This window comes from Nomascus leucogenys, chromosome 12 (assembly GCF_006542625.1).
Source record: "Nomascus leucogenys isolate Asia chromosome 12, Asia_NLE_v1, whole genome shotgun sequence".
Classification (NCBI taxonomy): domain Eukaryota; kingdom Metazoa; phylum Chordata; class Mammalia; order Primates; family Hylobatidae; genus Nomascus; species Nomascus leucogenys.
The window spans coordinates 5,946,892-5,958,977 of record NC_044392.1 but is presented as its reverse complement, the minus strand read 5'-3'; the positions used below and the strand labels follow the sequence as shown (position 1 = coordinate 5,958,977).

Here is a 12,086-nt window from a genome sequence, read left to right as displayed (position 1 = left end):
AACCCCAGAGCTCTTTGGGACATGCAGTGCCACCAGGACACGAGGAAAGAACAGTTTGATGATGAAAAAAGCACAGACCTTTGGGGTGGAGTCCTGGCTTTGATGTTGATTTGCCATATGACCCTGAGAAATTGCTTACCTGCCCTGGGCCTCAGTTTCTCCACCTGAAAAAGGGAGGTGGTAATAATTGTACCTACTTCATAGAGTTCAGAGGATGAATTAATTAAGTGGCACAGAGTGCTGTCTAAGTGACAGCTGCTATTGTTATTCATTATTATTGATTACAAATCCAGTCCCCAGTGAGCTCAGCTTGAATACAGCATGCTGAGTGAGAGATCTTGAGAAAACCTCCACTTCTGTCCACAGGCAGAGCCCTGAACTTCACCAAAGACCCCTGCCCATGGCCACAGAGGTGATCTCTAGCACAGGCTGTTCTGTTACAAACTTAATTTGCATTTGAGTGCTTTCCAGGTTCATGGCCATTCCCTGGCTCACCATAGTCCCCCACTCTGCCCCCAGCCCTCCCTATTTGTTTACATTGTGTTTCTCAGCTGGCCATTGGAGGCATTAGGGTTTGCAGCCTCATGGGTCCCTCATAGTCCTAGTCTCCTACTGAGATATAGAACTCCAGATTAGCCACCACCTCACCCTCTACCTTGGCCACAGTCTCAGCTCCTGAAGCAGATATCCTGCCACCTATGGATGGGGCCACTGACCATCTTAACCACATCATGTAGTATCAAATACTCGCATGGCCTGGGGATGACTGATGATTCAGCTCTCTCCATCCCCACTGCCCAGAGATCATTGCAGGGTGAGGTGTGCTTCTCCCTATGGGGCAGTGAGAGAAGCCTACTCTTTCCTGGAGGCAGGGGAATGGAGGGAATGACCTCTGAAGTATCCCTAATGGGGACAGAGGATGTGACACAGTCTTTACATGGGACTCCAAGAAAGTCTGTCTAGCCAGAAGTGTCCGCGGAGTCTCCTGAGAGAGAGATGCTCGCTCCCATGCAAGGACTGGCCTGGGGCCCCCAGAAACTAGAGCTGCTGCAGATGCTCCAGAGAATGTTCCCAAAAGGCTCAGCGTGGTCTGCCTGTCTTGGAGCCCTAGGGGATGCTCTCAGGCTTGGGCTCTTTGGGACAGCTAAAAGGTGACAGGGAGTGGCCCAGCCCCAGCCGCTGTGGCTAAAAATCCAGCCCCATGCTTGGCAGCCTGAATGCAGGGCCAGCACCTCCTGCTGAGAGCACAGCCCCAGCCTGTCTAGGAGGATGTTGTCAGGGCAACAGCACTTTGAGTGACAGGCAGGTCCTGAGGTACCAGTACACGACATCAAACTGCTCTGCCTCTAGGGAACAGGGCCTGGATCCAAGACCCCTGATGAGGGGGAGTTTCTCCTCCCCTTTCTTTCCCAGGAATCTGGTATGGCAGAAAGCAGCAGCTCTGTGTGAGCTGCCCCCAAACCTACCTGCTATTCTCCCCTCTCCTGACCCCCCCGCGTTAGGTGCTAAAGATGCCTTACCCTGGACGGACAGATGGCCAGAGCCCTGGCACTGCCCTTTCTGGCCCCTCAGAGGCACTGGCAGCCTCAGCCTTCCCCATTCCCGAGATGGAAACAGCAGCAGCCGGAGCCTGGATGCCTGCCCTCCCCGCCCTCTCGCCGCCCTGCCCCAGCCTCTGTTCTGGTTCCGCTCTTCCACGAGCTCATGAAAAATTCATCTGCCCAAACCTCAGCTCACACACTGAGAAAACACACCCGGCCCACTCTTGGGGGCCCAGCTTTCGAAGGTTCAAGGCTCGTTTGGCTGCCGATGTGAGCCACGGTGTGGGCGTGCATGCGGGTGTGTGGGTGGGTGTGGGACCAGCTACGCACGGGTACTGGATACTCACTGGTGCGTGAATTTGTGCCATGTGCACATCGTGACCCGCATGGGCTCAACTGCCTGCCAGGCAAGCCCAACACTCAGCACCCAGCAGCAGGAGAGGGGAAAAAGCTGGGGCTAGAGTGTGGGCTGGGAGAACTAGCCCAGGCTGGGAACCATTGTAGGCCCCTCCTGCTGGGAGAACAGGACTCCTGATACTGTGTGCTGGTTCTAACTGGTTAAAGCCAAGGCCTCAGGTCCAAGGTCCTTGGCCTCTGTGTCTGAGAAGGGCTGGCCAGACAGGACATCTGAAAATGTGGTGCATTTGTGTCAAGGACATTGTGTATACTTGTGCGTGCATGTGTGGCTGATATTACCTGTCAGAAGGGAGCTTCAGAACCCAGATATCAGGTAGCCAATCCCTCGATCCTTCCTGAATTGGGGATAACCCCCAAGACTCCCTCTTCCAACTCCATGGGCCCTGTCCCTGGGAGAGGCTTAGCGCTAGGCCTGGCTTGAACGCTGGGGTGAGTGATCGGAGAGAGACCGGACCAAGAACCCTGGCAACGGAAAGTCAGAAACGGTTATTTTTCTGGACCCCTGTTTTCTGTGACTTGTTGAAGAGAAATATTACCCCTGTTCCTATGGCTGTTCTCCCAGAGCAATAGGAGAGCGTGAAGTTATGAAATTGAGGGCACCTTCACTGAGCAATCGATTCGCAGCCGAGAGAGCTCGTGAATTGGCTGTCTGGACATTTCCAGTAATAAATTGTGAAATAGTCCATGAATAAGTAGTTGGCGGAGTTCAGAATTACCCCCTAGGAGATGTTGCAGGTCTAGAGACACATTACTAAGGCGAGCACCATTTTAATGCTCCGGGCTTTGGCTGTTAAATATGTATGCCATCCGCAAAGCACTTCCCGAAATTAATGGCATTTTACAGCTGCTCTGAAGGCAGCATATTTATATGGAGATGTATAGATTCTGGGGCTGTGGTGGCTTCACAAATGAAGTGCTAATTTTAGAGGATCAGGCCAGGGAGGGGCGTGAAGACAGGGTCAGGAAGTGAGCTATCTCAGGGACCTTTCCTGGAATGGTTTTCCACTATCAGCCATGAGTTTTAACCTTTGATGACATTGGGCGTGGCCTCTAGGCTGCAAAGGTCACTGCAGTAACCAGCCAAATAGCATACAAGAAAAAGATAAGGGTGATGATGATTAATAATAATAATAAAAACCTCGTGAGGCAGGTTCTCTCATTTTCCCCATTTTACAGAAGGAGGTGACTTTTGCGTAGGATTCTATGTGTGGTTGGCGGATCCTCTGGGAAAGATGGGACCTTCTCTCTAATTCTTTCCATCAGCTAAAGTCAGGGCCACCAGGTGCAGTGGTACAACTTGTCCATGGCACAAAAGCATCAACCAAAAGACCCTGCTCACCAGGCCCCATGCCAGGGTGCAGGAGCATTGCCCAGAGATGAATGTGCATGAAGGCAGTGCATGGACCAGCCGATGTCCTCCTTCCTCCAGCCTCAGCACTTTTCCCAGGCCCCACCTGGACTCTTCTCCAACCTTGTTGAGCTGCCTACTTGGAAGGCAAGTGAGAGAGGCACTGAGATTAAGCATGGCGCCTAGCCGAGGGTCCAGCTTCCCACCCAATTAGACTCGGAATCCCTGGATAGTCGGGAATCCCTTGGGGATTCAGAGACCGCCCCACCCCCACCAGTTCTTTCCCTGAAGCATCCCAAAGGACTGTTGAAAAGCTCCAGTGGATCAAGCATGGGGCAGGATGGGATCTAGAGAATTAGCACTGCTGGGAGAGAGGGCCAAACACTCAAGCCTGCCGCCACAGCGGGAGCCCAGCAGGAGGCTGCTGGTGAGCATCTGCTCCTAGGACCTCTGACGAGGGTCTTCACCGGGTCTTCCACTGCCCATCCTACTCAGGGGCTCATGAGGTCAAGGGAATGGCCCTGCCGGTTGAGTGAAGGATGAGACGCCTCCATAGTTAAGCACTTGCCTTAATCTGGGCATGCGGACATGAGCTTCCTGGTTTCCTGCATTCTGTCAGCTAACCATGGTCACACAGCCACTGAAGGCTTGAGACATTCTGTCACGTCGGGATGCTGAGGCAGGTCTGGGGACGTTTGGCTGACAGAAAGAGGCCTAGGAGCTATAGGCAGGAACAGGGCAGGGGGCGAAGGAAGGAGTCTCAGATGAGTCGGAAGAAGACTAGAGTTGTCCAGGAACAGGCTCTGGGATGGCAGCCCTTTACCTGATTTGGGGATCTGGAAAAGCAGATGAAGTCCGGAAGGTCTGACCCCAGGGAACAGACAGGAGACACAAGCCAGGCAGAGGTGCAGCTGACTGGGAAGGATTGGAACTGGATCCCATCACTGTAGTTCAGCTCCTGTGTGATTTTGGGCAACTTGCTGACCTCCTCTGAGCCTGAATTTCCTCATCTATCACATAGGGACAGTGTTACTATCTGCAAGCTAGTGAGGCTTAAATCAAACAGTCTGTGACAAAGAGTTTAAGTCAGTGCCTGGTGCAGAGTGGAACTCAATTGTGTTGAATTTTCTGGGAGTTCAGCGCATCCATCACGGACACGGGATGGGGCTTTGTGAGTGAAGCCAGATAGACGGTGCCGGCACAAGCGTGGACTTGCGTGTTGAACTGGACTCGGGGACCTTGCTGCATCAGAGCCCACAGTTCCTCACACTGCATATCTCGACTGGATGAAGTGGATTGCCTCTCTCCACTGGCTCTTCTGCCTCTCCTCCGTTATTTATTCTTTGCAGGGTTGCCAGGGGTTTGTTTCTAAATGAGAAATCAGACAAAGTCATGCTCTGTTCAAATCCGGTCCAAGGCTCCCCATCACCCAGAAAGAAAGAAGCCTGTGGCAGGTGGAGGGGGTGGATGGTGGGGGGTCTGGCATGGGACAGGCATCTCTGACCCACAAGCACCTTCCTGGGGATCACCTGCCCCTGAGGGAGGAGCACCATGGGCCTCAGGCACAGAACTCGCACTCTGGGGTCACACTAACCTGAATTCAGATCTTCTCTCCCTGCCAGCTGGGGGGGCTTGCACAAGTCACATATCCTCATGAACTTCACTTTCTGCATCTATAAAATGGGATTCTTCATACCCACCCCAGGGGGCTGACATTAAGGTGAAATGAGGTGATACCAGCTCCTGTCTGCTGAGCTCTGCTGGGCTCTGTGCTAGGCCCCCCACGGGCATAAACTCATTTGCTAATTGACCAGTGCCTGGCACAGCCACCTACCGATGAGCTGTCCCTGTTACCAGTAATCACTCCCCTGGGATCCTAACACAGGGGACTGAGGAGATTCTTGGAAAGAGAACGGCATCCGGGAGTGTGTAAATCTAATCTTTTAAATTGGAGTTGGAAGAGAAGTTAGAGCAGAAGACTTTCTGAAGAGCTTTCCACAGCAGCGTCCTCAGACTTGAGTGGACGTCAGAATTCCCCGGAGGGCTTCTGAAAACACAGATCGCTGGGCTCTCCCCAGAGTTTCCGGTTCAGTTAGGTCTGGGGTGGGGCCTGAGAATGTGCATTTCTAACAAGTTCCCAGGTAATGCTGATGCTGTGGGTGCAGGGATCACACGCTGAGCCTCTATTACTAGTGCAGCAAAGAGACCATGGGCCTTGGGATCAGCCTCCAGTTCAAAGCCCTGCTCCACCGCTCACTAGCTCTGTAACCACTGGGCAGTTAAATCAGTAAGTGCCTACCGAACTCCCGCCCCGTACCAGGTAGCCATTCATGAGGCCCCCAGCTGGCTCTCAGGACATGTGCTTTCCCGCTCCCGACTTCACGGGCCCTTTGTCTAAGCCACTCCAAGGGGTTTATAAAAACATGAGCGGAGGTCCTAGCCCTGACTCTCCAGTGCAAGCCTGCCTCCGCCCTAGCTACTCAGTCTTCGTCACCCCCTGCCCATCTGTCTCTGCAGGAGGAGCCCTTTGTCATGTTTCGGAAGTCAGACAGGACACTGTACGGGAATGACCGGTTCGAGGGCTACTGCATCGACCTGCTAAAGGAGCTGGCCCACATCCTCGGTTTCTCCTATGAGATCCGGCTGGTGGAGGACGGCAAGTACGGGGCGCAGGACGACAAGGGCCAGTGGAACGGCATGGTCAAGGAGCTCATTGACCACGTAAGCACGGATGGGAGCACGGGAGGGCTCGGGACCCTGGGGAGGCTTGGCCAAGCGCTGTCTGCACCACAGGGCTGGGCGGCCTGGCAGAGGAAGGCCCTGGGGACAGGAGTGATGGAGATGAATGCTGTGACCTTGAGGACTGAGGGGCCTCAGCCGAAGAAGTGCACCCCAGCTCTCATGGGCTGCCTTGCTCATACTCCCAAAGCCATTCCCCTCCGTACACACACAGATGCACTGGCCCCCATCTGATTCAGAGCCGGCCCCACTGGCATCTTCGATGAACTTGCTCTGGAGGAGGCCTGTGGCTTCTTGGTATCTTCTGCTCCTTTAAAAACCACCAGAGGATGCCCCAGCTAAGGGGCAAGGCACCCACATGAGACACTTCACCAAATTCTTGGACACAGAGAGAAACCTGTCACTGCATTGAGTAACTCTGGGTCTAGTGGGAGTCCAGGAAGCTGAGAGCTGGGAAGAAGGGATGAGCAGGGCCTGGCTGGAAACACCGAGGAGTCAGCCTCTTCCTCTGCCTGGGATCAGGAGAGGACTGAGTACAGCGGGGAGCCCAAGCAGGCAGATGAGGGGGGTGGGGGGGGACCTGGCCTTCTTGAGACATTGGGAGGAAGAGGGAGAAACCACAGGCTGGGGACACCACTACAAGGGAGGAATCAGGAGGCCCTGGGCTCAAGTCCAAGTTCTTCCTCATTAGCTTTGTGAACAGGGGCAAGTCACTCGACCTGTCTGAGCAGTTTCCCCATCTACAAATCGGGCATGTTGATACGCCTTCCTCACGCGATTGTTGTCATAGTGGCACAAGACTGGGCCTAGAGGAAGTTCAGTAAGGGGGACCCCGGTAAGATGCTGTGAGCGAACACATCATAGTTCTCAGACGCCCAGGCTGTGGCCCAGCAGGTCTGAGTCCAAGCCTCAGTTTTGTTGTGTGACCGGGTAAGTTCATCAATCTCACTAAGCCTCAATTTCTTTATTTCTAAAATAGGAGTAATTGTTGTTGTTAGAGACAGAATCACCCAAGCTGGAGTTCAGTGGTGCCATCACAGCTCACTGCAGCCTCAAACTCCTGGGCTCAAGTGAGCCTCCTGCTTCAGCCTCCTGAGTAGCTGGGACTATAGGCACAAGGCACCACACCTGGCTAATTTTTTTTTTCTTTTCTTTTTTTTTTTTTTTTTTTGTGGAGAACAGGATCTCACTTTGTTGTCCAGACTGTTCTCAAACTCCTGGATTCAAGTAATCCTCCTGCCTTGGCCTCCCAAAGTGCTGAGATTACAGGCATGAGCCAGCCTGCCCTGCCTAAAATAGGAGTAATTAGCAACTACCACAGCTCCTGTGGTTGTTGGAGGAATTAAATAAGGCACCGTTTCCACAGGCTTACCTGGCACACAATAAACATGACCCGCCTTCCAGCTCAGGGCCCTTAACTTGACCGAAGCATTTTCTATCAAGGAGCTGCTGCTGAATTCGAGGACCTGATCCATACTGGACCTCTTAGATTCCTTCTCTCATTTATCCTTATAACAGCCCAGTGAGGTAGGTACTGTTATTAACACCCATTTTACAGATAGGGAGACTGAGGCAGAGAGAGATGAAGTGGTGGAGCCAGAATTTGGAGCCTCCCTGCCTCGTAGCCCTGTGTTCCAGCTTCTACAAAGAACCATCCTGACCCCAGGGGCCAGGATGGAGGGAGGTTCATGCAGAGATCTTTGCAACCCACAGAGTACCAGCCAAAGGTTTTTATGACTTCACCTCTCCAGGATGGGAGCAGGCAGCATCAGGGCCTTCGGTTAAGCCCCTTTGCCTCTGTCTGAGGGGAGCTGCCTACAGAGACCTTGGAGGTTGCGAGTGGGGAGGGAGGCTGGAGCTCAAGGCATGAAGGCTGGAGCCTGGCCCAGTGGAGTCATTTCCTAGTCCCCAGCAAATTGGGCTCCTGTGGAAGTCTAACAGGAGACTCAAATGGTCAAGAGCATGAACTCGAGCCGGGTTTGATTCAAACTCTTCCACTTGCTAGCTGTGCATTCCTGGACAAGTTTCTTAACCTCTCTGTGTCTCAGTTTCTGCATCTGTAAAAGGGAAATGGTATTAATAGGACCTACTTCATCAGATTGTTAGGAGGACTAAGTTAACAGAGTGTATTACACAGTCATCACCATGTCAGTATTTGCTATTATTATTTTTATTTTTATCCTGACAACTATTCCTTGGAGGCTGGGGAGGGGGCTTCAGGAAGTCCCCTTATCTCTCTGAGCTGCACTTTCCTAACCTGACAGTGAGAATAATAATACCTGCTCCACGTTCTTCACAGCTTGTTGTGAGCCTCAGAGGAGACAACGGGTGGGGAAGCAGCTTCTAGATTGTAGAATTCAATATAAACGGAAGGGAGTGGTGTTGTCACCGTTATTAGTAATAACTATAATTATTATGGAAATTAGTCAGCAGGCCCCAGAGGCATCTCCATCTTATCCACTCCCCTGCATTTATGAGTGGGGCTTGGAGTCTGGGGCTCCGGGTAGGCTCTGAGGCTGTCACTTGCAGAGGCAAGCTGGGCAGGGGAGAAAGAACATCACGTGGAAGGTGGAGGCTGTGTGCGGAGGTGAGCGGGGCTGGGCCACCCTCACCACTCACAATATCTCCAGGGGCCCCACAGCTTTGAAGAGCTGTTTGCAAGGGAATGTGATCAGAGAAGCCCAGCATCAGCCTGACCTCCCTAAGCTGACCCTGAGCTGGGAAAAGGAGGGAGTGTGGTCCACGGCCTCCGAGCAGCCAGGCGGTGCTTTGGGCAGCCCAGTATTCACCAGGGTTACAGGCCTGATGGGACATGCAGGGGACCTTGTTAAGCCCGATTCTCTACAATTGATGAGCCTATTAATCCTAGCTTGGTGCCATTTTTAATAACATCATAACCATTTATTAGCGTCGTCAGATAATTAGTCTTCTCACGAGCCCATAGAAAGCGTGGTAAAGGCTTGGCAATATTATTACTTCCTTATTAGGGAGCTGAATGTAGGCGTAAAGATGATGAATGCCCACCTTTGTAAGTATCTGCCCCCCCAGGGCCCATTTGGAGGCCCTGGGTGGAGCCTCTGACCAGCAAGACTTAAAAAGCCCTTCCTGGATACTCCCTGCTAGCCTCTGTCCCATGCCACATGGTCTTCCAAGGGTTGCAGAGGAAGATGGGGTGGCTAGAGGATGCATCGCCTCCTGCTGACGCACTCGCCTGCCCCAAGTTGCCTTGAATTACAGGGGCAACAACAAACACGATCAGACAGAGCAGTGATTATTCCCTCCATCCCCCATCTCTCTTCCAAATTTCGCTCTCTCTATATTTACTGCCTGCTTGTCTGTTTCCTCTTTCAAAAATCTTCTACTCACATCCGTGCCTTAAATTATTCCCACGTGTTTTGATGACTCTGGAATCTAACCGAAATGGGTTCAAATTCTGGGCCTAGCACATTTCAGCTGACAGCGGGAAAGTTATTCCATTTCTCTGGCCTCCATTTCCGTGTCTACAAAATGGGGATAATAAAAGAGCCTCCTGCCTGGCGTTGGTGGGAAGATTTAATGAGATATGGCACCAAAATGCTTCGCCAAGTTCCCGGTGCTCAGTACACAGAAGCTGTCCCTCTCATCACTGTTCCTTCCAGGGACAGCCTCCCTGTCTAAAGTATGGCCATGATTGAATGTGATGGTGGTGGGAGGGTGGCCCTTCAGCCATGGTCATCCTGCCAGGCCACAGTAGTCCAGGACCTAGACCTTACCCCCACTGGATCCAAACAGGGAGCCTCCAGGAGCTGACTCACATTGATCAGACTCACAGGAAACTGAGGCACCACCAAGGTGCCACCTTCTTACTTTACTTGGGGCATTGGCCTTTTCTGACACTAGGAGTCCCCATCTGCCATCCAGAGCTTCTGTGTCCTGGCACCAGGTGCCCAGGAGCCCACTTGGGGAGTGTGGGGGCAGAACCCTGAGAGTGGAGAGCCTGGAGTCAAGAGGAGGGCTGCTGCTGGAGAAGGGGGAAAGAGGCAGGCCTTGAGGAGTCTCAGGTGCTGAACCAAGGAACTGGACTTTAGTCCTGAGGGCTGTGGAGAATTTGAACCCACTGAAGTGGAGCCAGGGGGTGACATCGACTTGGCACTTGAGGAAGGTCACTCTGCTGCTGTGCCAAACCTGAGCCAGTATGAAGGCCATCGCTGGGACCCAAGTAGGGCAAGCATGGTGGCCTCACTCAGAGTGCTGCTCTAGGAAAGGAGGGAAGTAGATGCACAGCCAGCAGACAAGCAGGTAGAACTGATGAGGCTGGCAATTGGTGGGATGGAGGAGGTGGGGGAAAGGGAGGAGTTACAGACAGGGCATGGAATTCTACTCTAGACAGTTAAGGAGGTGATGGTGTCCTGCTCACATCAAAAGCCCCCTGGAGAAATTGAGGATTTGGGAAACATAGTGAGGTCCATTTGGGATGTGTTGGGATTGGGGTCCCCGTAGATGGTGGCCCTGTGGCTGGGCACTTGGAGGAAGGAGCAGGGCTGGAGGCTGAGTGCTAGGAGTCATCAGCACATCCTGCAGCAAGCCTGGGAGGTGGAGACGCCAGCTGCTCGGGGGAAGCAGAGATGAGGACCCGGGGTGGGACCCTGAATGGCACAGATGAAAGGGTGGAAGCCACAAGATGCCTGGGCTGGCAAGGCTGGAGGGGAAGGAAGAGAATCAGGAGAGCATGGGGTGAAGGAGGCCCAAGGAGGAGAGGCTATTAGAAAGCGGGGAGGTTCACTGGCCGCAAGGAGGTCAAGGGAGATGAGGAATGAGCATCCTCGAGTTGGCACAAGCGTGACCTCCTGGGGGTAAAAGGTCAGCCCCAGCAGGGTCCTCAAGTGCTCCTGTTCTCAAATTTCACCCTGGCAGACCCAGGATTCTGTCCTGGCTGCCCTCCCAGCCCCCTGCATCAGAGCAAGAGGGAGGCTAACAGGGATGCACAGAAGCTCTGCAGGCCACGGGAAATTGATTCTTTTCTCTCTAAGTTGTTACATCTCCCTGCAGTATGGATGGCCAGATAAGAAGTTTTCCCTGCCTCATAGATGGGGCTGGATCCAAGATGAAGTGTGGAACACAATGGAGACGAAAAGTCATCACTGGTAGCCTTAGCATATTGTATACTTTCCTGTGGAGAAGTTGCACCACCCACACATGCCCTCTGCTTCCCAGTAACACTGAGTGCAGACCAGGGAGGGTGGCACAGCTAGAAGTGCCAATTTCCCTGTGTGACTCTTCTTACCGATGGGGAGCACCTGATGGGCTAAACTTGGCTGCTGCCCCAACACCTGGCATGGGCTGGACACACACAGAGCAGCCTCGCTGAATGAGGGACACATGGGTGAACACAGGGACTTGCATGCTTTGCCCAGAGGCGTGGTTGTTGTGGGGTCATGACTAGCTGGCTTCCCAGCCACAGTGTGTGAGAGGAGGGCCTCATGTCAAGGCCATGACCCCATTGCCCACCTTGTCCACCATCTTCCAACCGGAAGCAGATCTGAGTTCTGGCCCGCATGCATGCGTCTCAGGAGGAGCCTCACACCCTTGTTTGTGTGGCCAGGAAATGCTCTGCCCAAGCTACCTCCTTTGGGCTGGGCCAGCACGCTTGCAAGTGAAGCACGCTGGGAGCTCCCCTGGGGCAAGTTGGAATCCTGGAGAGGACAGGGCAGTTGAGGGCAGGGGAAACTGCAAAGCTGGACTCCTGTTGGAGCAGCCAGGTTGCCCAGAGCAATGACTGTGGAGCCCTGGGGGAGCTCAGGATGTCTCCAGGGTCTGTCTGGGGAGACCAGGGAAGCAGGTGAGGGGTGCGGGATGGACTTGCGGCCCCATCAAGAGTCACTGCAGAACTGTCAGCTCCAGAATTCAGTGAGCAGAGACCAGCCTGGGGAAAGGCCTGGAAAGAGCCTGGCAGGGGCCCAGGTCCGGACAAACAGGTGTAAGAGAGCAAGAGGGCTTGAGGGATGAAGGGAATATTGGGGGAAACCCAGGTCAGAAGGAGCAGCTGAAACATGCAAGCTCCC

At 53.4% G+C, this 12,086-nt stretch overlaps 1 protein-coding gene across 1 annotated transcript in view; it reads left to right on the top strand.

The window, feature by feature from the left end:
• The window catches only part of GRIK3 (glutamate ionotropic receptor kainate type subunit 3), a 239,646-nt gene that overhangs the window by 186,614 nt on the left and 40,946 nt on the right, over positions 1–12,086 (top strand). Inside the window, exon 10 of the mRNA XM_030823450.1 lies at positions 5,824–6,027. Coding sequence (XP_030679310.1) covers positions 5,824–6,027 — 204 coding nt within the window. The remainder of the gene's footprint in view (positions 1–5,823; positions 6,028–12,086) is intronic.